A 23,343-nucleotide genomic window follows, 5' to 3' on the forward strand; every position below is an offset into this window, starting at 1 on the left:
ACCAGACATATTTGGCCAAAAACACATCAGTGGATATGGTGTGTGTACTACCGCTCCTATTTTGCCACTGTATTCATTGTGATTTTTTTAAATGTGACTGATACAGCAGTAGGACAGTTATTAATAAAAGCCGTTTAGTGAGATGGCACTCGGTGGAATTCTGCTTCCTCCACTTTCATAGATGCAACAGTGTCTTAAAAAAAAAAAATCCTAATACTTCCTTATACTTCAGAGACAATACTGACGCCGTAAGCAGTGAACTGGACACACGGTCTCCTAGGAGACCACTTTTCCAAGAATCATGAGACTAGGCTAACACCATTTAACCATAGTACTCTATTTTTCCCTTTGTCTCTGAAGTGGTGGTAACTCTATTAATCAATCTGTTAATCCCTCCTGGCACGTGATGATTAATTACTACGAAATGCCTAAGTGCTGAGTGAAATGCAAGATAATCCAATTCAGGTGATACAAGAAACTCAGTGTGGAAAACAAAGCATCATTTTTAACTTCATTTATTTGTAGCTTAAAATGTAATGCCATACAATCTTAACAATCACTTAAAAAAGGATTTATATTTGCATAAAACAGAAGCAAAACAGAAAGATATGAAATAAAATGCCATCTTGCTTCAAGTTTTCAAATCAGTACTTAGAGTACTAATATACATCTATATACATTGCAAGTATATATAAATATACTATGAGTAATCTTGAAACCACAATAAATATCAAGTAGGTTTTTAGGCACACGGCATAGGAAAATGCAGAATCTGCATAATTCTTGAGAGTGCTGAGTGACTCATTCTTAGATCATTTTCACACATATATTTTACACAAAATATACAACCATCGCACACATGATTCCCAGTCACCTCCGAATCTCAACTGTCATCCAGCATGAGTGCCTTCTTATTCTCTGATACTATTGCTCTATACAGCGATTACATAAGAAAATATTTTGCAGTTTTCTTCAGTTATTTGCCTAAGAAGGTATCAATGCTACCAAAATAAGGAGAGCCTACCTACACAATATATTCATGGAAGTGCGCTAGAGGCACCGACTTGCAGAACTGCTCACTGTAATACTGGGAGTTACCCCGAAGGCAAACTTATACATTTTAAATTATACCATTTTTGAATTGCCAATACTATTAAACCAGAAATTATTAGAAACTGAGGTAACGCCTGTTTTTTTTTCCTTTGAGATAGAAATGCTTGAAAAAACACCAAAAGTATTTTTTAAAATTCTGACAAACCTGGACCTCAGTCACTATAAGCTCTGTCTGTAACTCCTTCTGCTCTTTCTGCGCAAATGTAAACCAAAGAATCCGAAGGAATGCTCTAGTTGAATTTACGTATACTTGGGATTAAAGATCACAGCCAAGGAACACCTGAGATCGCCCTCTGATAAGTGAAGCCTAATACTTCTCTTAGTAGAGCCAATGTTCATTGGTAAAAATGAACCAAATAGAACCCACTGGTAGTCTCCTCCCAGCTACAAGTCAGATTCCGGCATATCCGGCATATCTGCCATCAAGTACCCTATTCCATATCGTCCATTGGGAGCCGTATCCAGAGTTGGTGATCCACTCTGTTTTCGATAAATATTTTTACCAAAATTTGGAGATGACATCTCGCTGGATATCTTTCCATGAATGAGACTTGCATCATCTCCCTCTAAGTTTACAGGCTCTTTCAGGACCCTTCCTCTCTTATAGGTCACAGATGCTAAATTACCAGAACTATTGTCTATTAGGTTGCAGCGACGAATGATAAAGACTGCTGGGACCGGGAGTATTGCCAGGACCATCAGCAAGATACAGACAACCAGTCCCCACGTCGGATAGCTCAGAAATTCTTCAGATGCCTGTGAAAGCCAGAAAAGAAAAAAAATCATTATTGGTAATCTTGCTCTGTAAGTACATGAAAAAAAATTGTATTTGTCTCAGGTCTGTAAGCAAAGAGTCTTGCGACATGCTTTGACCAACAGAATACTGTGGAAGTGACGTCAATCAACTTTAAAGGCGAGGCTTTACAGGCCTTGTGAGCTCTGCCTCTGTTTCTTAGGATGCTGCCCTGAGTCTATTATGCTAGCAAGAAGCCCAGAATGAAAGATTGCACAGAGACCGGCCCTCCAACTTCAATCAATTGTATGAATTAGCTCAGCTAAGACCTAGAGAAGCATGACCCAGTTCACCTGCAGAAGCCTGAGGAATAATAAATCAGCACTGCTCTCAGTCATTAAATTACACGTGCCACACTGTCTTTCTAAAACGTGCATATCTAAACCCTGAAGCACATCTGGCCCCAAGGGTTTTAGTAAGGGTTAACAGACTTGTGAATGCTCCAGTCATGAATTTAGTTGTTGTTTATACAGAGTTATTGACCATAGAATAGTTCAAGGTCAGAGGTGTCTCTGAAAAATAAGCATTCTGATTTTATAACAGTTAATATGTATCTTTACTATGATGTGGCTAATGCACCTTGAAAGCAGAAATTGAAATCATCATTGCCAATATAAATCAGTTATAGCGAAGCTTTCCTTCAATATGGATTTCAATTGTGTCTTCATGGTTAATGCGAATTTTCTTGTTATACAGTATCTGGGCCGTGACTTAATAAATTTATATAGGAAAAATATTCCTGGTGGTTTGCGCAATATTTTTTCTAGAGTCAAAGGCCCCATAATTATTGGTTCGTCTATGGTGACATAAACACAGATACTTTAGTGAGGACCAAGTCCGTGTTTCTCATGTATTAAAAAAAATCTACAATCTGTAACAAAATCATACACGTTTGGGGCCAAATAAAATATAAATCTCAGGATCCTTGCATAAAAACAACACCATTGATTAAACAGCAAAATATACTGTGAAGAAAGCAAAAGACAAAACCCCGAAAACAATAAATATATTTTTGCTTAACTTCCTTATTTTGTATTTTACCTTATCTTCAATCCATGCATTATAGCCAGGAGGACTTAACCCCATATTCACAACACTGGCTATTAGCAGTGATAACAGCACTAGAGGAGAAATATATTTCCACATATAGTAGTAATATCTGTTGGGAGCAAAGCCCAGCATATCTTTCAGATCTTCCATAAATCTAAATAAAAAGAAAGCATTTAATTATGCCTCAAGTTAATATTTCTATACCTTAAAAATGTGCGTTATATCAACAGTTTCACAAGGGTTTAGCTATGATAACTTATGACATTTTATACTGAATCAAAAAATCATATTGGGTGATGACTTATAAGTTAAGAACATTTATAAAGTAAAATGTAAACAGTTAAGTACTGTGATTTTTGTTTAGTGAAAGCACGCAACCCAATTACAGAACAGTTTCCCACTGATGACTTTCTACTCTATAAACACAGTGTCTGCAATACATCCAAAATTCCTTGTCTCTTTTTATACTTAGCAATAATTAACATCATCCAATATCCAATCAGTGTTTATATAATCTAAACTGTCGCTTCTTTTCATAGTCTGTTCGTTTGAATTGAAAGAAGGTCCACACATTGCAATGACTGATGTGTTTCTCAAGCCCCTTTTCCATCTCTACGTTCCTCCTCCATCTCTTTTTTGTTTCTTCCAATTTTCTGTTCAATCAGCTGGACACTCTGCACCATAGGAATCTCGTAGTCTGGACCTTGCTGATTACATCCACACAGTGCTGCTTCACAAGCACATCTGACCCTCCTATTTCCTGGAAACTAGTACTTAGACCTGGTAACCTGTAAGCTTATGCTGTTGTTTTAGGTAAGGTTATTGTGGTATTATTTGCATGAAATAAAGGCCACCCTTCTAGGTGTATGATGTTAACGCTGTCAAAGCGTAGTCATGACACAGTAGTCTATATCCCTTAATATTTATCTAGAGATAATCACCGCCCACCCACCAGGGCTTGCACCAATGTTCCAGCAGATTTTTTGGTTGTGTAAAGACAGTTCTCTAGTAGAGACTTCAGAGAGACATCATCGTAACTATATTCCCTAATTTCTTGTATGTTCATTAGTATCTGTGGTCACTATACTTGAATGTTGAGTGTTGCTGGTTTAAAAATCTGTGGCTTATGCTTTCTTTCCTTGAGAACTGTAAATATTTCTAACTACATAATATTGTTACAAAACGTTTGTTGACTATCAGATTTTTCTCTCATAAATAATTTTGATAGTTTTGTTTGTTACTGTTTTTGCCTGGATGGCCCTTTTCCTTTTTTTTCTTCTTTTTCTTTTTTTGTCTGGAAGTAAGAGCCTAGCCTATGTCCTGGTGCTGGGCTATGTCTATTTTTCCAAGTGTATCATGTGCCCTTCCAGCATCCAGTTGTCACTTATTTTAGGCAAGTTTCTTCAATTACAGTATTTAACATGGTTCCGGCCACTGCTTTTAGAGGACTTCATTGCACACATGTGGAGTTGTCTTTGCTTAGCTCCTGTTTCTATTCCTTCTCTTAGCTCCTTTGCTATTCTCCTTCTTCTTCTTCTTCGATTTTATTTATTTGAGAGATGGTGAGAGACAGACAGAGCATGAGCAGGGGGGAGAGGGAGAAGCAGACCTTCCCCCCCCCCCAAGCCCGGAGCAGGGAGCCGACGTGGGACTCGATCCTAGGGCCCCGGGATCATGACCTGAGCCAAAGGCAGATGCTTAACCGACTGAGCCACCCAGGTGCCCCTGGTATTTCTTCTTGATTTAAAAAAAGTACTCCTCCTTTCTAGCTTCTAATTCTTATGGAACTAGTCATTGTGCTTATTGTTTTTGTGTTTTTTTTTTTAAATTCGATCATCATTTCTGAATATTATTATTCACAATTATTTCCTGAGTTCTATGCTGTTTCCAAATTTCTTTTCTTTAATTATCGTACTTCTTGACTTTTAAACAACAGATATATGTCATTCTTTTTCTTTTTGAAAGAATATATTTCAACTCATTTGGAAATATGGTTAGTTTTTTTGCTTATGTGCATTTGTAGTCTGTAGGGATTGATTCTGTTCCTTTTCTCGTTTAAAAACAATTTTTTTGCCCCTATGATTTGACCAGATTCAAGTGAAATGAATTTTCCTGCATTTTTAGACACTTATTGTTAGGTTCATAGGCAATGTATGCAGAGCACAACACCTCACATACAGTAGGAATTTAATAGGTGCACATATAGTAGGAATTTAATAGATATCATTTTAATAACTACTATTAGTAGTAGTATCACTTCTCCTGCTATTGTTAACTATTATTATTTAGGGATACTAACTACTAAAAAGAGAGATTTTGTAATATGCCTATTGTAAATGACAAACTGTGTAAATGGAAATCCGAATTACAATCTTATTGATCCACAGATCAGTCCAATAATAATATCAAGTTCCGACACAGTGCAAGTTAGGAGTTAGGGGTGTCTTAGTAGAGTATAGAGATACCTAATTTTGAAACTAAGGTCTAAATTACAGTCCTGGCTCTAAAACTAACACACATGTTCTCCTGTACAAGTAAGGCCAATTTTCCATTTATAATACGGATGATATGAGTTACCACAGGGCATTTTTGTGAGGATTCAGATTTAATGCATGTTAGACAGCTATTAACCTCTATTGCCGTATGGTACATGATTATTAAAAGTAAGTCTCCCTCCCCTTCCTTGCCTGGAGCTTTTGACACTAATAAAAACATTCTCCAAGCTCTGTCACGAAGCTCATTCAATACCAGTAACATTCTCTATGTTGTTTAAGAAGACTCTGGTCTTCGTGCAACACACTCATTCCTCCTTTACATAGACCTCTAATAAGCTTGCCAATCTTATTGCCTTAGTCCGTATATGTGAACTAAAGACAACAACTTTTAAAAAATATTGTACAAAACCTCCAGTGACCTTTTTCTTCTGAGATTACTCTAATTCCTCATTTCACACCAAGTATTTATACTTTTCACATCAAGCAGGTATATAATTTAGAGGTTTAGGTATCTAGTTATTCAAGTAATGACTCCACATGAACACAAAGTTTGTGCATAGCAAACGACACAAACGCCTCAGAGCAGGATAGGTCATTTCCCAAAACTGACCTGCTACGTAGAACTTTAAGTAGCATAATAAAATAAGGCATTATGTATCATAATAAAATAAAATTCCTCCCATAAAACAGATTAGCAAAGTAAATAGGAAGAAAGGCTTTAAGTTAAGCAGAGACAGCTATGAATCCCAGGTGTGCCTCGGTCCAGGTGATGAGCAAGTCACGTGGTGTTTCATAAGCCTGAGAAATGTGAAATGTGGACAGTAATAATAACTTAAAACAACTTAACAAGGTTCTTGGAGCATAGCCATTACTCACTAGATCCTAGAAGTTACTATCTGATAACTACAATTAAATCAAAGCTCCAGAATCCTAGATTATATTGCCATCGCACAATTCTATCTAATCACCTAATAGGGTAATATACTTTATAAAAAGGATTAAACGAAGAAGAGCCTGCAAAAGATTTGATTTTGTTGCAAAGAATTTTTCCCTCTAGTCATTTCCTTCTTCTTCTAAATGAAAAAGATATTGACAATTGGTCTTTCCAAAGTAGAGATGAAAAATGAATGCATAAGAGCAAATATACTTACTTATCTATGCCATAAACAAAGGATACGGCAATATTCTCCAAAATGACTACAATTAGCAGAGGCAGTGTAGCGGAATAATCATCAAACATTGTAACGAAGTAATTTCCAGAGCGTTGCACAAATATCAGGCCGATACAGAATGCCAGAAGGCAACAGACCACTGTACAAAAGAAATAGACGGAAAAATTAAGCTTTTATGCAGTCCAGTCTTTTACATTTAATTATGAGTTATTATATTCAAACAACGTTGTCTTCACTTTTATAACTTGTCAAAGATAAAAATAGGCAACACCTTTCCTGATACGATGGAATAAAACCCATTGGGAGTTACCTGGATTTACCCCTGGATTTAATATGAATCCATGGTAAGACAGTAACTTTTTTTTTAATAATAATATTTTTTATTATATTATGTTAGTCACCATACAGTACATCCCCAGTTTCCGATGTAAAGCTCGATGATTCATTAGTTGCCTATAACACCCAGTGCACCATGCAATACGTGCCCTCCTTACTACCCATCACCAGCCTATCCCATTCCCCCACCCTCCTCCCCTCCAAAGCCCTCAGTTTGTTTCTCAGAGTCCATAGTCTCTCATGCTTCATTCCCCCTTCTGATTACCCCCCCTTCTTTACTTTTGACCAGCTACTATTAATATAAAAGCTTAGGGAGATTTCTGGGATCCACACTGTATTCCCATATTTACGTTAGACTCTATTGTCTCACACTCTTTAGTAGAGAAGCAGTCAAAAATAAAACGTGACTGTGTTCTATTCCTCAACCACCTTCGAGCAGAGGCGAGTAAATGTAATAGAGCAGGTACGGGCAGTTTGGGAGGGGAGAAAACAGACATCCTGGGGTTCGATCACATGGGGGTTCCCTAACAGTCTCCGTAAGGATGGGCTAAGTGAAGTCATCACCTCCATTCTTAAGCACAATGCTAGTAGGATGAGTCACATCACATCTAAACGAACATTATATATAAGCATATAATGTAGAGAAGGAGAAAGTAACATTTACTTGGAGGCTTTCACATATTGAAATATTGAAATGCTTGTCCCAGGATGCTGTACGCAAAGCCTCAGGATGGAAGTGGCAGAGCTCGAACCACAGCCTTGTGACTCTTTTCACTCTCACCTACTGACACCGTAGGCGGTGAAGAAGAGCACAGTCTAGGTGGTATAGGTAGTAAGAGTTTCGCTGGAGATTTGAGAGGAAAAGATTGTAAGTAATTTACTTCTAAATCCTACTGTCCTATCAGAGAAGACAAAAGCACATCTGGCAAAGGTGACAGAGAAACGCTTCATCGAGGTGAGATGTGACTTTAAGTATAGGTATGATCCCGAAAGACAGGTAATGGGAAAAGAGAGGGCTTTCCCCTTTGCTCTGACCAAACTCCAGTGGAGTTCACCAAATACTACCTTGTGTGTTTTTGCCTCCACACTGCTGCTTTTCCCTTAATTTTGCAAGCCCTCTCACTACAGGAGCGTTTAGATATGGGGCAAAGATGAGGAAAGCAGCGAAGATGTTATTTAGTACGCATATCAGGCAGGATACTGGTAGCCTTGAATTAAACAGAAACTTCAGAGTAGAGACTGCCTTTTCTGGGAGAAGATAAGGAAGTTTCTCATTTATGTCCAACTGAGTTGAGAATATTAAGAAGAAGTATTTAACAAAGTGCTGAAATTGTTTTACATACACATACACAAACTTAGCAGAGCAATAAGTGATAAAGTTACATATTTGAGAGATACGTACACAGAAGTTACTACTAAATCTTTCAGAGCTAAAAACAGGACTTTGAGGAGCTTGTATACTACTGCCCAGCATTCAGTATCATTTATATATTTTTTTCCAATTTCTTTCTGCATCCCTTCCCAACCCTGTTCCTGCACTCTGGTCTGGCTGCCTTCCTTATCTGTCCCCTTTATCTCTGTTTATATCTGCTAAACTGAAGCTATTACTAAAGCTATCCTTTGACCCCTGGAAGACCCTTCCCCTTTCCAATTCAACTGCCATCTCTTTCACTGATAGTTCCATCATATATTTAGATGACCCTTGTCGCAGTTTCTTAATTCTTGTGACATGTTAAGTCGCTACTATGCCATCTATGAGTATTGTACAAGGTGTAAGTCTTATGTACCAGACTTGGTTTTGGTTATCGGTACTATTATTTTTGGAGACAAGACTCTCCTATGTCTCTATCTCTTTTATAATTTCTCTTATATCTTTTATATCCTTCAAATGTGAGGATGGTGCAGTACAATACTGGCACTTTAATAACTGCTTGCAGATTGGACTTAATAATAACCATCAATGTTGATAAATTATTTTATTTTCTTTCCTACTTAGAGATATTAACTACTAGTAGGCTACAAGGGCTATTTCATATGAGAACTGAATTTAGGTTCATCAATTTCAACGATGCACTTTTTGGAAAAGGAATATTGGATCTGAACTTTTAAAAATAATTACTTGTCTCATTTACAAAATTATACACGAACATTTTATAACTTCATTCTACTCATAATAGGTTCATGAATAGATTCATGATAGTGACATTACTATTAATGAAAAGTAATATAAGTAATCACTAATAATTAATATAATCTGGGGCGCCTGGGTGGCACAGCGGTTAAGAGTCTGCCTTCGGCTCAGGGCGTGATCCCAGCGTTCTGGATTCGAGCCCCACATCAGGCTCCTCTGCTATGAGCCTGCTTCTTCCTCTCCCACTCCCCCTGCTTGTGTTCCCTCTCTCGCTGGCTGTCTCTATCTCTGTTAAATAAATAAATAAAATCTTTAAAAAAAAATAATTAATATAATCTACATTGAGTCTATTGTTTGCATTGTATATAAACATATAAATAAAATAGCAAGTAATAGTAATATATATTAATAAACGGGCATTAATAAAACACTTTCCTTTTTTTTTTTTAAAGATTTTATTTATTTATTCGACAGAGATAGAGACAGTCAGCGAGAGAGGGAACACAAGCAGGGGGAGTGGGAGAGGAAGAAGCAGGCTCATAGCGGAGGAGCCTGATGTGGGGCTCGATCCCGTAACGCCGGGATCACGCCCTGAGCCGAAGGCAGATGCTTAACCGCTGTGCCACCCAGGCGCCCCAATAAAACACTTTCCTATTTCCATCTCTGACCTCTCACCAAGAGTAAAATAAATGGCCTGTATCAGTTCAGTGAAAAGTCAAATACCTAAAAAAACTCACCAGTAAGAATTTCTTTCCTCACTTTGAAAGTGTCCACAACGGGAGTGATGATCCCTTCAATGGTTCCAAACATGCTGCCAAGCCCCAGATTGACTAGCATGAGGAAGAACATCACTGACCAGAAGGGGGATGCAGGGAAATGTGTCATTGCTTCTGTAAAGGCAATGAAAGCTAAACCAGTCCCCTGAACAGCCTGTAAAATGTATAAAATGGCAACATTAGTACCGAGCAATATTAAGGGACGGCCATATATACCAGTTACATAGGAGAGGGAAAACTCTGAATAATGCTCGGGAGTTACTGGAAATAGATAGGCTGATATCATGCTGTCTCTTAGGAAACTGTGCTTCCGAACAAAAGTTGATTGTGTTATCTCATAAAAACAACAGATAGACCAAAATTTAAAAAGGACAAAACCAAAAAATTTAAAGGGTAAGTTAGTAACTAAATCTTTCTTTACAGAACTCAAGATTTTTATATAAATGATGACTCCATCCATAACTTCCTGCACGTGATTTTTTATGTTTAGTCAAGTATAGTGTTAGCTATCTTACTGCAGGGGTCAATGTCGGTTTCTCCATTATATTTTCCTTTTTGGCAATACAGGGGAAGGGCGAATACAATGATACTTATTAATGTTCACCTGTTTCACGTTTATCAGAATAAATGACGGTAGTTAAAGGAGTTAATCATGACTTGTTCAACATAAATATTAAAATGGCTAAATATCAATTATGTGTCCAAACAATCATGCCATATGTAAATGATAGTCATAATTCAAATTTTTGTATTTAAGATTATACCAGGAAAAATATCAGACTAATTTCATTTTCTATGATGAAAATCAACTTATATTCATGTTTTAAATTTTTGTGGCTGAATCGATGAGATTGCTTTTTAAAGTAAAGCAAACCTTTGTAACTTAAGAGAGTATGTTCTTTTGATTTCTCGCTCTTAATTTTTCCCCTTTGCTTGTTTGTTTTGTTCCTTAAGTTCCACATGTTAACTAACTGGAATTAAAATAAAAACTTTTTAAAAAAGTACATTCTCTGAAATAAAAAATGTGAATTTTGAAACATCATAATCTTCCACCGGCATTTTAAAGGTCATTTTCCTAAAAAAAAGTCCTGGATAATGCGTATGTTACCTGCGTGATAATGACTGTAGTGCTTAAACAGCCTACTCACTTTATTGAGCTCATCCTCAATTTGACAGGAGTTGAGATGAAGAGCAGAAAATTCTTCTTCTTTCACTTTTTGAATGATGTCATAAACTAAATGATAATCTTCTGCGGTAACAGCTGAAAGGTTGATATGATGTGGAATAATATCCTGACTAATGTTGCCCATTTTCAAAAATTTTATGATCATTTTTGAATTTCTGAAAGATAGACCAACATAACGAGTGAATATTTATGGGTTTGGAGGGGTATACTTTTTATACAATTATGCCATCAAGAGCTAAAGGAAATGAATATCCATACTCTGTTATGCATTTCTCATTTATGACGTTTGCTTTAAAGCCCAGCACTGCAAACACCACCAGTGTTGCCAGGACAGATGTAAAAAAATTAATGAAGGACACGAGGACAGCATCAAAGTGGCAGTTGTTGTCTCTTTTGTTGTAGCTTGAAAAGGCAATGACGCCACCAAATCCCAGACCTAAGGCAAAGAACACCTGTGTAGCAGCTTCTCTCCAGACCTTGGGCTCCAGCATCATTTCAAGCTGTTTAAAATTAAACATAATAGAAGTCAGCTGCAAAATAGTACTTCAGAATACTCTACATGGAATTAGTTCTATTATTTAAATAGATCAGAATGATATAAACTGGGGGAATAATCTGTTCTTAGTAGAAATAACCAAGTTTTCACTTAGTAGTGAGACCAAATATGGGAATAAGAAAAACTACAGACAATTGTGTACATGGAGATTTTACTCACATGGAGATTTTCTACTTCTGTAGAAATTTTTTTAAGTTCTCTTTAAGACAAATCAAAAGTACTATTTGAAATTAACTGTCTTCAATCATTTCCTACTTAAGTCTTTGTTTTCTGTCCAAAGCAAAATAAATTAATTAGCAATAAAATCTAATTATTTAACTAATACCCTAAGTTTTGTGTTTTCTGGTGGCAGTCTAATAGTCAAGGCAGATAATAAGCAGATTATAAGTTTGGGAGAGTTGACTATTTGTACTTTGCACATTCATGCATGTATGATGCATTCCTTTCGATAGTTTTCTGAAAGCCTTTTCTTTGAAAATTGAAGCAATTCAACTACATCACCTCTCAGACCCTTTCAGAGCCAAAGCTCTAAAGTTCTGCACCTGTGCTGAACATGTATTTCAAGTTACTCAGCTTTACCTCTTCGAGAGTTATCACTGTATATAACCAAACCTTTTAAATGGAACAATTAATATTAGCCATATCTGACACAGATGTCAATAAACAGGTTTGAATAACACAAGTGCTTAAATTGGTGTTTTATCTCTTTATTATTGCAGCGAAATTGCCTTCATTGGGAGCAATGTCAAATGTGGCTGGGAAGATGAATTCCACAGTCTCAGGTCCCGACTCTGCCATTTAATAATCTAAAAATAGTGCAATTGGGAGTAAGTAGTTGCCCTCCCTGAGTTTCAGCGTCTTCAACTGAAGGTGGGAGTAACAAGCCATACGCCACTCCATCACATTCCGCACCACACTCTCAGTGCTCAGTAATAGTTGACATATATGGACTGTACTGGTAGGAACACGGATAAGCACTTTGTATGGATTATCTCATTTAATTTTCAGAACAATCCACGAAATTTGTTGCTACTATTATCTGAATCTTAAGAAGGTTAAGTAACCTGCCTAAGGTTATACAGCAGTTCTGGGGTAGAGCTGAAATATGAACCAAAGTAGATTCCAAAATGCACATTTTCTCAAATATGAGGCTTTATTGTTCAATTTTAGTTACTAGGATTTGGTTATTTTAGTTATTAGTTACTAGGATTTATGGTTCAATTTCAGTTCAATTTATTGTTTAATTTTAGTGACTATTATTGAAATAGAATATAATATTGTCATGAAACATAATCACGATTATATTTATAATTTATTAAGATTTAACTGAAATATGCATATTGTTTGTTGATCCTTGCTACATTACCATTCTACCATTAATACTGATCCCAAATACACTCAACTGTCTATCTCTACTTTACCCACTAGATGGCAGGCAACGCCCATTTACTAAAGACATTACTTGGCTTACTTCCAATTCAGGAACTAAATCTCCGTTCACTGTTTTGGGAATAGTTTGTGTGCTTTACTTTTCTCCCTTGGACAAAAAATGTAAATTAAAAAGTAACTGACAACTTATCATTATTATATTAACTATCACACCTTGCAGTGACCTAACAGAATTTTATCGATAGTCAATGAAAAGTGAGCTAACGAAAGAACTAACTATTTTAATAGTGATTCCCAGTCCCGGTTTAAAATGTCAATAATGCCAGTTTTAAATACGGGGCCACGTAAAAGTGTCCTATCAAAGTAGTTGAATTCTAAGATAGCTATTTGAATCAAATATTTAGAATTATGTCACAAGCAGTTGCCAACTTACATAAGGTGATATTCCAGAAGTTCACACAAAAGTTGGTTGTTTTAAACTCTGAAATCCTTTTTTTATATATTACAATATAAATATCATTTTTGGTCAGTAAATATGGCCCATTTGAAGCCTATTTAAATTTTAATACAGCTGAAATCTATAAATCTTAACTAGTTATTCACTGAGGAGTTCCTACAACTCTAAATGCTAACCAGGACTTTTGAATTAGTCAAGAAAATCAGATACCAGTGGCATTTTTGCTACTAGAGAGTACTAAGGGGAAACCTGATACCGAAAGAACACAGCCTCTTTTACATAGTATCAAGACAGCTGCCAGGAGTGACAAAGAATTCCAGGGAAGTTAATTTCTGCCCAAATCCCACAGCATGTTGCTGGCTGCACATTCACCCTTCAGATAACTTCGTTTCTGAACCAATTTCAAAACTTTATAACTCCATGTCTGTCTATAACAGTGTTAGCAAACTAATAATGAGGTGTTAACTTCAGTGAATAACTAAAATGTATATACACTTCAAAACTTGGGGTTTTTTTTTTTCCTGCTAAATCACTATCCCAAGTTCACAAGGACTGATTAAGCAGGTTCAAGGTGTCCCGCATTGAGTTCAACTCCAAGATGAATGAAAGAACGTAAGTTCTCAGCCTTTTGTGGAGCCTAATGAGAATTTTCCTGAAATGCATACGCATTAAAAACTCCCCAAACTCACCACTATAAATATTATTCTAGGAGGCACAAAACCTCAGAACAAGAATATTGATTTTCTCTGAGACAGGATTTAGAGTACAGAAGCCTTCTCAGCCTGGGTTCATGGACTTTAGGTGATCTGTCAACCTTCTGAGACATTAAACAAATTAATATGTTCATTATGTTTCTCTGGTAAGAAGATCTTGTTATTGGTTTTTTCAAAGGGGTCAATTACAAAAGGTTAAGAACCACTAACATAGAGAAGGAAGTAGAGGAAAGATGGAAAAGTCCTGGGGGCCTGGATGGCTCGGTCGGTCAGGCTCCTGACTCTTGATTCTGGCTCAGGTCATCATCTCAGGGTGGTGGGATTGAGCCTCATGGCAGGCTCCACGCTCAGCATAGAGTCGGCTTGTCCCTCTCCTTCTGCCCCTCCCCCTGCTCGTGTTCCTTCTCTCTCAAATAAATAAATACATAAAATCTTTTTTAAAAAGATGGAAAAGTCCTAAAATTTATCAGTGTAAAAAACTAGGAGTTAATTTATTATAAAAGGAATTTTTGAAGTTCACATAGAACTTATTCTAGAACTAAAATGGGCCATTTAAAATTGGAAATAGATGGATATAATTATGGATATTTAAAAGCCCTGGCTTTCCTAAGCTGGTTAACATAACAGCTGTAATTTAAAAAGGCTAGCATACATATGTTAGGACAATTATCCTTTAAATCTAACTGTGGGAACAACTGAACAATAAACATAATGCTTTTATGATTATAAGCCTTAAATAGAAATGCAGTACATACCTTAGGGGTAAACATGTGGCGGATGCCATCAATTGAACCATTTAAAAGGAGTGCTCTGATTAGGAAGCATATAAGTACCACATATGGGAAAAGAGAACTAAAATACATGATCTACAAAGAAAAATAAATAAATATAGGTGAGACACACTAAAACTATATTTCTGTAGTTAAGAGTTTGTGTTCTGTTTGATACTTTTTATAGCATGGTTAATAGTACTATTAATACTTTTACAGCCATCACATTAGAATGGCTTATTAGTCTTAATGCAATGTGACTTACTTAAGATCCTGTATGAGATAGAACGAGAAATAGGGAATCTCCCTTACTTAAACTCCTCTAAAATAGTCCACAGGTATAATGTAACTTGAGTAGTGTTTGTTTCTTAAAGTTCACAAAACAAACAATATTGAAAAAAAATTAATGGCTACTATCTCCCTAACAAATTCCTACTTCTATTGTTTTAGGTAACAGCAAGCAACAGCAAAAAAGAGTCCTTTTTTTCCTGATTAATCAAAATTCCATTATAATTCTGTAAATCTTCTGGAGAGTGGGCTCCTGTCAAGTCTCCTAAGACTCTGAATAATTAACAATGTCAAGGTTTAACTTTCTGCTTCACAAGTGTTCATGCTTAAAGTTAAGTGGAATGTTTATCGCAGTAAAGCAATTGCCCTAACCAGACATTTACTGCTTCTTTGACATCTCCATGTAGAAGCCTAAAGGGTCTCTAAAACTTTTCGGGTCCAGAAAAGAACTTCTGACTTTCCCCCCGAGATGTCTCTCCGCCTGTCTCTGTCTCTGTCTCAGCAAATCAAGGTGCTAAAGTCCAACAACCGGAAGTAGTCCTGCCCTACTGTGAATATTCTCCTAGTTTTCAGGCTACCGCTCAGGTTGTCTTATTCCCACTGAATGCACTCCAGGGATTTTTAATACAGTTGCAATAAAATGTGAATTCTTCTCTCTGACTTGCAAAGCCTCACATTAGAGTGCCTCCCTGCCCACCCCACCCCCCCGCTGAGCTCCACCCCCAGATCTGTAGGACTTGCTCCCCTGTTATTTCTGTCTCTCCTTCATCTCTGTGAACTGAAACGTGAGGATCAATGGCATGAATAGCAAAAATAAAGGTCTTTCAGGTAGACACAGAATTTCAAAAGATCTCCTTGATGAAATAAGATTACAAGTGACTTTAGATTTCACTATAAAACCCATCTTTATCTATGCTCTTTCTTTAATTTAAACACATTTTTTAAAGCACCACTTTTCGCCAATCTTTATGTAACTACCTAGAATGACATGGTACTTGTTGTTTGCCCACAGGCATTTACAGCGGAGCTTGAGGTGGGCATCACACGCAGGAGTGGTGATTAGCAGAAGCAGAAGGGGCTCTAGCATACTAACTTTTCCAGAAGACTGAATGCCTTTGATCATAGCCAAGCAAACCACAACCCAGGCAGCCAGCAAGCAGATGGTCATCTTCCAGTTTAAGCCCCCACTTGCAGAAATGGAACTGGAAATGTTCAGGGCTTCTCTGTACCAGTAATAGGTGGTGGCGGAACTTTTTTCACATTCTGGCTCTACAACTGTAGAAAGAAAGGTAATGCAATTATTTCAGACTTGGAAGAGTAATGAGGCATTTTTTTTCCCAGTAAGCCTGTAAATCAGTTCTTAACATTTCACCGAAAAGTACTACTATTCTAGAGAAGCATTTATATTCACAGTGAAAACTCACTGTGAAAAATTGTGAAAAATCCACAGCCACATATTCTTGTTGATATTTTTTATTACACATTTCTGAAACAGGAATATGTAAGCTTTTTATCAAAGTAATTAAAACACAACAGGTTTATAGCCCCTTTCATGCCCAGAATTATCTGACTGACTCCCTGCGACAGAGCTGTCAAATACGCTAGCTGCTGGTCATATGTGACTTTTGAAATGAAGCTAGTCTAAAGTGGCATGTGCTGTAAATACAAAATCAAAGAAGATTTTAGAGACTTAGTACAAGAAAAATAATGTAAAATATTACATTAATAATTCATATATTAATTATTTGTTGAAATGTTAACATTTTGGAAAAATATTTCACCTACTTCTAACCTGTTTCAATCTGACTACTAGTAAATTTTAGACCACCTATGTGAGTTGCATTCCATATTTACTGGACATCACTACTCTAGGGAATTGTCCTTTATTAATATACTAGGATTTAAAAATAAATGATGGGAAAACTACGAAAGGGAACTAAAGACATAAAAACAATTACTTCAATACAGATTCTTTTTGTCCTATTTTTTTATGTTATTTTTATTTTTTATCTCCTTTATGATTACTTGCAGGTCCTTTTTAAAAAAAAATTTTGTGTTACTGAAGTTTAGTTGACATACAATGTTATATGCATTTCAGATGTGCCATATAGTGATTCTGCAATTCTGTACATGACCGATGCTCACCACAGTAACGTAGTTACCATCTGTCACCGCACAATTCTTACCGTATTACTGTCTTCCTTATGCTGTACTTTGCATCTCCATGACTTACTTATTTTATAACTAGAAGCTATTTTTTATTTATTTTAATGGAAATGTAAGGCATCAAGAAAGGGGTACAAAATGAAAAACTGTCTAAGTTAACAACTGAACGGTTGTAACATTTTACCCCAATGTCATGCGGCATGATAAAATAACTCGGGAAGACCTAGTAAAATTATATGGTGCCAACGGGCTTTGCTCTAAGTATGCCAATTCTAAAAGTGACGGAAGCTTGTCGTGATAATTTTGAAAGACTGTTCCACATTATCTTAAAAAAAGGAAAAAAAAAATCTCAAAACCTCACGCCCTTAGCAACTTTATGATCATTATATAGAAAAACACTACATGAGGGGCGCCTGGGTGGCACAGCGGTTAAGCGTCGGCCTTCGGCTCAGGGCGTGATCCCAGCGTTATGGGATCGAGCCCCACATCAGGCTCCTCCGCTATGAGCCTGCTTCTTCCTCTCCCACTCCCCCTGCTTGTGTTCCCTCTCTCGCTGGCTGTCTCTATCTCTGTCGAATAAATAAATAAAATCTTTAAAAAAAAAAAAAAAGAAAAACACTACATGATACGTGTCTTACAAGTGTGTGAAGCATTTTTCACCAAAGGACATTGATCCCAAGGAAGAGGTTGCTGAAAAGACTGAGAAAAATAAAACAAACTCCAGCCAATGATGACATTGTAGTACAGAGCCACAAAAAAGCACACCTGCAAAACAAAATAGCACGATTACATTACATCTCCCAGGACCCTTCCTTTGCAACGAGATGAAATGCATAAAACCTCACTTAACGTGTTAAAAATCCTCCTCGTTTCATTTTTATTTGAGACACATTATATTTTCTAAAAGGATGTCTCTCTTAGATCTTAAGAATATGCATTATCAAGATGGAACTGTATAAATATTTACAGCTTGGTTAGTGTGTTAGTGCAAACTCCAATGGCGTTTTTTAAAAATGTGATTAAAGAGCTGAATAGAAATACACACTCAAAGGCTTCATTTAAGAGCAAACTATACAATTACAAACCCTGTAAAAATTATATGACATATACCATACCAGGAAACTTACTACACAACTTGCAAATCCAATGCCACCCAGTTTAGGGCTTATGTAATTCCATACACCAATGCTTCCTCGCCGAATTCTTTGACCCACAGAGAGTTCCAGGAAAAAAAGGGGAATACCTATTACCAGAAGCAGTATTAAATATGGCAAAAGATATGCACCTACAGAGACAAGAACAAATAAAATAGATTATATTTTCAACAGTCGCAGTAGGGACTACACTAATTTTGAGTATCTCATAAAAGACAATATTTGAACTTCTTTATAGTATAATTATAAAAGACTTCAAAGAAAATGCAATTTCATCATATTAAACTTTCTAGTATTTGAAACTTGAATTTGACTGCTACAAAGAGTTTCTGACAAAAAATAATTATGATAAAAGTGAGAATATAAAGTTTTAGTTTCATTTTATTGAAAGGGTAAAACAACTTCATTTCCATAAAAAAAATTGATGCCTTAAAATTAATTATTTTCTCAAGTAGTTTTCACAAACTCCTGGAATTCTTATTCACACAATGCTCATGAAGTAATTTATTAAATATTATTCAAACTCATCTATACATGCATTCCAAATCAGATAAATTAGAATGAATGAGATTTTATAGTTTTAAAGTTGACTTTTTTCCCTAAATAACAACAGGGGAGAGAAGAAATGGCTGCCTCGATTGAAAAAGAAAAAAAAAAATAGGAAAAGAAAAAGAACTTCTAACTCAGACAAATGTCATTTTTCCATATATACTTCATTTAACAAGTATGTTTCAGGAATAATGTGTGTGTGTGTGTGTGTGTTTAAGAGAAAGAGAGAGCATGTGTGCACAGTTTGAGGGGTAGGGACGGGCAGAGGGAGAAGGAGAGAGAGAATCTTAAACAGAATCCATGCCCACTGCACAGCCTGTCATGAGGCTCAATCTCACGACCCTGAGATCATGACCTGAGCCAAAATCAAGAGTCAGAAGCTTAACTGACTGAGCCACCCAGGTGCCCCAAAAGGAATTTTTTAATTTTCCAAAATTCTGTGAAGGGGCAGTGAGGGTGAGTGAGAAACTAAGATATTTCATACCTATTGCAAAATACACGTGCAACTATATATTACCCATGTAGTAAGGTTTTCATACTTAAGAAAATTATCTTATAGTCAAATGGCAAATTAAGACATATACTAGTTATTTTAAAATAGCTTGACAATGTCAATATTGGCACTCTTAACGGATAAAGTTAAATGTGAAATGTATTCACTTCTATATAAGAACACATATGCAAATTATTCATTAAGTAACCTCTAGAATGGACTTCCCACATTCTAATTACTTATCTGGAGCTTTGTCCAACCAGAGACTGTCAAGTCAGTCACAAAATTGATGGTGTCGATGCCGTTTTCAAATAAGAGGCCATTATTGTGTTTTCCCATTTTAAAAAAAGTATTTAATGGTATTGAATAGATTTTGGAACTTGTTCAAGTTTTTCTGGTAGTTATTCTGTTGAAGGAGTAAACATTACTTTTTAAAATTATTTATCTCAGTTTCTCTGTATATCTCTGAACGATGACCATATACAAGAATTTCCCTAATATAGTAGCCGATAGAAAATCTCTACTTTCTTATGACTGATTTGCAGCCTTTTGGACTTGAGTGGATTCTACAGATGGGTATGTAAAGTAAAGCCTGGATGCATGAGCTCATGAAACAGATTTATAAAATATCTAATTCCACAATGATTGGAAACATTCAGGCTTTAATGACCTGAAAATGTTTCCCAAAGGACTGAAAGTATGTTTTAACACATGCACCTAATCCCAGAATGTGGATGAGTTTATGTATGTATGAATGACTAGAGACAGAGAGAATGAATTAAAACCGGACCCACTGGGAATCTTTCCTCAGTTATGTGTGCACGGCATGCTATTAGACACTTCGCTTTTTTTTCTACCTCAAATTACTGTTAGCCCCCATATTAAAAATAGTCATAACTAAATAAATTAACTAACTAAATAAAAACACACATTTCTAAGCATGTTACATGTAGTTATTCATTTATTCCTTACAAGAATCCAATGGGATAAGTACCATTATTATCATTTTACAGGTGTGGGAACTAAACCATAAGAAGTAAGTTAACTTGTAAAAAGTGACATGGCCAGTGTGGGAAAGAGCCAGGCTTCAACGCTAAACTGACTTCAAAACCTGAGCTGGTAGCTTTTATATTACACTACTTTTTTTTTTTTTAAAGATTTTATTTATTTATTCGACGGAGATAGAGACCGCCAGCGAGAGAGGGAACACAAGCAGGGGGAGTGGGAGAGGAAGAAGCAGGCTCATAGCGGAGGAGCCTGATGTGGGGCTCGATCCCATAACGCCGGGATCACGCCCTGAGCTGAAGGCAGACGCTTAACCGCTGTGCCACCCAGGCGCCCCTATACTACACTACTTATTAAGTTTAACCATTGTACTTCAATATCCTCAGAGAAATCAACTTATTTTGGGTCTATCACTTTTTGGTTCTATTATTCATGAAGTGCCTCAAGTGACAAATGAGTGAGATTCAGGTGGTCTCAGTCTGTCTGACTGAACAGCCAGAAAACACGACTCAAATACTCAGAAGGCTCAATGCTCTACCGCATATTGGGTACAGCCTTTTGTATCCTGACAGCCATTTTGAAACGATAAAGTCCGTTGGCATTTTATAACATCCCTGTCTAGTATTTGTGATTAGAAGAGAGGAAACAATAGTAGGAAGAGCATTTTGACTCTTTCCACATATGAAAATGAGGAGGAGCAATTTTTGCTAATAACTAATTTCTAACTATGAAATCCTTTGAGTTCTCTGCCAAGACAAAAATGGTATTAAATGGATGGCAACCTGACTTCAGCCAAGACAGCCTTCTTCCTTAACAGTGTGGCCAGAAAGCCTCATAAGGTGAAAGCCTTACAAATCAGAATTCATCTTCTGCTAGTCTTGGCAAATGGGATGGCTCACGAGAAACAAAAAGCAGGGTAGTACGTAGCTGTTTATAGCTGATTAGATAAATAATTCACGCGTGGCGTTCATGACTAGCTAAGGAGCTTACAATGTCGGTGGAGGGACGTGTAGTGTATCACAGACGTCCTGTATTGAGTCTCACCTCTCAGGCAGATTTGTCAAACAGGCAACTTTTGCCAAACCTGTTGTTTTGTGCCTAGTTGAATTAACTAAGCAAGATCTTTAACATATTTTGTCATCAGAACACCTTAGCTTTTTATCTTATAGTCTAAAAAGAAATTTCATATACGATTATATTATTTCATTTGATTTGTACATCAAATATAAAACCATTATTTTTGGCCCAGTCAACAAAACTATCACAAACTGGAATCAAATACCAAAATGTTCTTTCTAACCGTTGTGTGCTGAAATGCAGTTAATATAACATTTAGTTTTTAACCACATTTATTTTAATAGTTTCCATGTATATAGATGACAAAAGTTTCCACCCAAGTGTTAGTTAACTTGACTTGGTGTACTATAGAGCTTGTATCGTACACGAACAAGCCATTCCTTTGTCTACGCTTCTTTATTGGTTTTTAAGATAATTTTTGCTGAACAACCTTTACTGATTATATGCAAAAATACAAAAAACTAGAATGTTATGTTGATGGGAGATATTTTTGTTTAAAATTAAGGATGGGGGTGCCTGGGTGGCTCAGTTGGTTAAGCATCTGCCTTTGGCTCACGTCATGATCCCAGGGTCCTGGGATCCACATGGAGTTGGGCTCCCTGCCCTCTGGGGAGCCTGCTTCTCCCTCTCCCTCAGCCCCACCACCTTGCTCACTCGTGCTTTCTCTCTCTCCCTCAAATAGATAAATAAAATCTTTAAAACAAATACAATTAAATTAAGGATGCTAATTTCTTTGAAGTTTTCTCTGAAACTAAACATTGTCCCCAAATACTGTAGCATTATAAACCAAATATATATGATATGTAAGGATGAAGAATGTCTGGCGTTACATCAATTACCTGGTTAAATCCCTTCTCCTGGGATCTACAAAGTTCTGGTCAGCATTTGAACACCATCATTATTCTAAATTATATGTAATAAGTGAAATAATTTAAAATTCAGCATTAATAAATTGTGGAGAGAACATTCTTTCACTTCTTTCACCAGTCCTTCCTACATCAGAAACTTCAGGTTTTTTGCCAAATAGAATAACTGACAGGCACAATGGACGCCTCTAACGTTTGTTGGAAAGGTCAGTAATTTAGCAATGTTTAATAGCATCCACAGAAAGAATCTGAGAATCTATTACCCTTAAGAAAGCTTTGAGTATTCATAACAAGCCATCTGCTCCTATGGAAACCTAATCTGAAAACAGAGTTGAGCTCACGTCCAACAAAGGAGTCTCCCTGGCTTTATAACGGAATTCATAGTTTCTGAAATAATGAGGCTGCAGCAACATCATGAGCTGTTTGAGACAGTGAATTACGATTTGCTCAGCAATGTATCACTTAACAACAGGAACAAAAAAACAAACAAAACCCAAAACTTACCGCCTCCATTCTTCTGACATAGGTATGGGAATCGCCACACATTTCCTAAACCTACAGAAAACCCAACTTGGGCCAAGATGTATTGTAGCTTACTGTTCCAAGCTGGTCTTTCATCTTCAACTTCGGATTCTTCTTCAACATCTATATCTTTCTCTTCCTGAACATCAACAATCAGTTCACTCTTCTTAAAAGCATCATCAGCTGAGTCTTCATTGGAAAGAAGGTCTTTGACAGACTCAATAACTTCATCGTCTAATTCTCTTTTTACCACCTTGCTATTCTTCGGCATTGGAAAGCGTGGGTA

The 23,343-nt window shown here is 36.5% G+C and overlaps 1 protein-coding gene across 1 annotated transcript; it reads right to left on the reverse strand.

Moving 5' to 3' along the window:
• Positions 1-1,497: 1,497 nt before the first annotated feature.
• Positions 1,498-23,343, reverse strand: SLC6A15 (solute carrier family 6 member 15). Its single transcript, XM_008687656.2, has 11 exons — positions 23,040-23,343; positions 18,519-18,676; positions 18,030-18,156; positions 16,319-16,500; positions 14,923-15,033; positions 11,311-11,552; positions 11,015-11,207; positions 9,828-10,020; positions 6,603-6,762; positions 2,948-3,110; positions 1,498-1,869 (listed from the first exon to the last, which is right to left on the reverse strand). Exons 1-11 carry the CDS (start codon positions 23,326-23,328, stop codon positions 1,498-1,500), a joined length of 2,190 nt encoding a protein of 729 aa, XP_008685878.1. The 5' UTR covers positions 23,329-23,343.

This window comes from Ursus maritimus, unplaced genomic scaffold, assembly GCF_017311325.1.
Source record: "Ursus maritimus isolate PB19 unplaced genomic scaffold, ASM1731132v1 scaffold_21, whole genome shotgun sequence".
Lineage (NCBI taxonomy): Eukaryota > Metazoa > Chordata > Mammalia > Carnivora > Ursidae > Ursus > Ursus maritimus.

Bases quoted from the DNA above. Each gene is read 5' to 3' on its own strand.
- SLC6A15 (XM_008687656.2), bottom strand. From the start codon at position 23,328: ATGCCGAAGAATAGCAAGGTGGTAAAAAGAGAATTAGACGATGAAGTT. The intron at 16,501-18,029 runs GTAAGACACGTA...TTCTTTCTACAG, and splicing joins GAAAAATGCTTCACACACTT to TTGTAGAGCCAGAATGTGAA. The intron at 11,553-14,922 runs GTATGTACTGCA...AATTTTAAACAG, and splicing joins GCCACATGTTTACCCCTAAG to CTTGAAATGATGCTGGAGCC.